The following is a 1,335-nucleotide window of genomic DNA, read 5'->3' on the forward strand; positions in this document are numbered from 1 at the left end:
TCCCCCCTGGCCGTCCCCCAGGCGTCTTCTCTCCTCTCAATAATTTATATGATACAGCAACATATGTGAACGGTTGTTGACGACCCAGTCATYGCCATGACGACCGTGATCCAGGACCCGGACCGAAGTGGGACTCTCTCTCCAGAACCTCCTCGATCGCCCAGCTGTGGAGGCCCCGTCTCTCTAAGGGTGGGGCGTCCAGGTGATGGACCAGAACCAGAACTCAGCCGCTACTGGGTCAACTAGGGATTCTGATTAAAGGCTTTCATAGTTTCAGATCCAATTAATTTCAGGGTTTGAAATTCATTAAATCACATCTGAATCAGCAAAACATTCAATTCAAAACCTTTTTACTGCTGATTTATTGAATAAACAGACAAATGAGCTAAAAACAAAACAGTTTTCATCTTCAGGCCTTTGCTCTCGCATCGCGGATCAAATGCGTCTCACCTTCCTGACGTCGGAGCTTTTCGGTTCGGTGGTCCAGGTAATGATGCGGGACACCGCCAGCCGCGTCTCGCTGGAGTTCACAAAGTCKGTCGGGTCCATCTGGYGAGCCAGAGACTCGATGTACTTCAGGATGGCGACCTTGACCTGCGGACGACGGGACGTTTAGTCCCGGGCCGACGGAGACGCGGCGGCGGGAGACGACTGTGGCTCACCTTGAGGTTGGGGGTCTGGGTCTGGTCCACGATGAAGCGCATCAGGATGTTGAACTGCTGGTCGAAGGGGAACGACTCCCTGAAACGCAGCAGACAGACGCTGAGTTCAGCATTCAGGCAGACGACCTCTGACCCAGAAGGAGCTGACCGGGTCAGAGAGAAAGAAAACCCAGCTGGACGGGTCAACGCCGGACATCATCTACAGCCATCAGAGCTCGTTTCCTAGGAAACTTGGATGATTTCTCTGCTTTCAAATGATGTTTGAAGAGAAAATATTCAGAGCAGAATAATTCACACTAGGTAACTGGCAACAGAATCGGATCCCGATCCTGAACCAGATCCACATCCAGGTCCAGGTCCAGGTCCTGGTCCAGGTCCTGGTCCAAGTCCAGGTCACCCCAGTCACCTGGTTTGTAATTGGTGAACCTCAGGCCTTCTGGTCCATTTTATCTAGAATTTATCTTGAGTTTCTCCACCGAGGGAAAATAAAGGTYATTTTAAATCTATTCTGGAACCAGAGAAAACTACACTAACATAAATATGCAGATGATGCTCTGCTTGTTGGAGGGAAAATGATATTTTCAAGCTGTTCGGCAGGGTCCGGCCACTCAGGCCGGCCGACTGGAGTCAGAGGGATTTTCTGTTTGGACAGATGAGGAACATCAACTTGACA

General features: G+C 50.5%; 1 protein-coding gene across 1 annotated transcript in view; it reads right to left on the reverse strand.

Moving 5' to 3' along the window:
* LOC103460823 (CLIP-associating protein 1) overlaps positions 1-1,335 on the reverse strand; it is a 40,397-nt gene that overhangs the window by 13,025 nt on the left and 26,037 nt on the right. Inside the window, exons 8-10 of the mRNA XM_017303489.1 lie at positions 968-1,068; positions 663-857; positions 451-594 (exon numbers count right to left, since the gene is read on the reverse strand). Of these exons, the coding sequence (XP_017158978.1) occupies positions 451-594; positions 663-857; positions 968-1,068 (440 nt within the window). The remainder of the gene's footprint in view (positions 1-450; positions 595-662; positions 858-967; positions 1,069-1,335) is intronic.

The sequence above is a fragment of the Poecilia reticulata genome, unplaced genomic scaffold (assembly GCF_000633615.1).
Source record: "Poecilia reticulata strain Guanapo unplaced genomic scaffold, Guppy_female_1.0+MT scaffold_302, whole genome shotgun sequence".
Classification (NCBI taxonomy): Eukaryota; Metazoa; Chordata; class Actinopteri; order Cyprinodontiformes; family Poeciliidae; genus Poecilia; species Poecilia reticulata.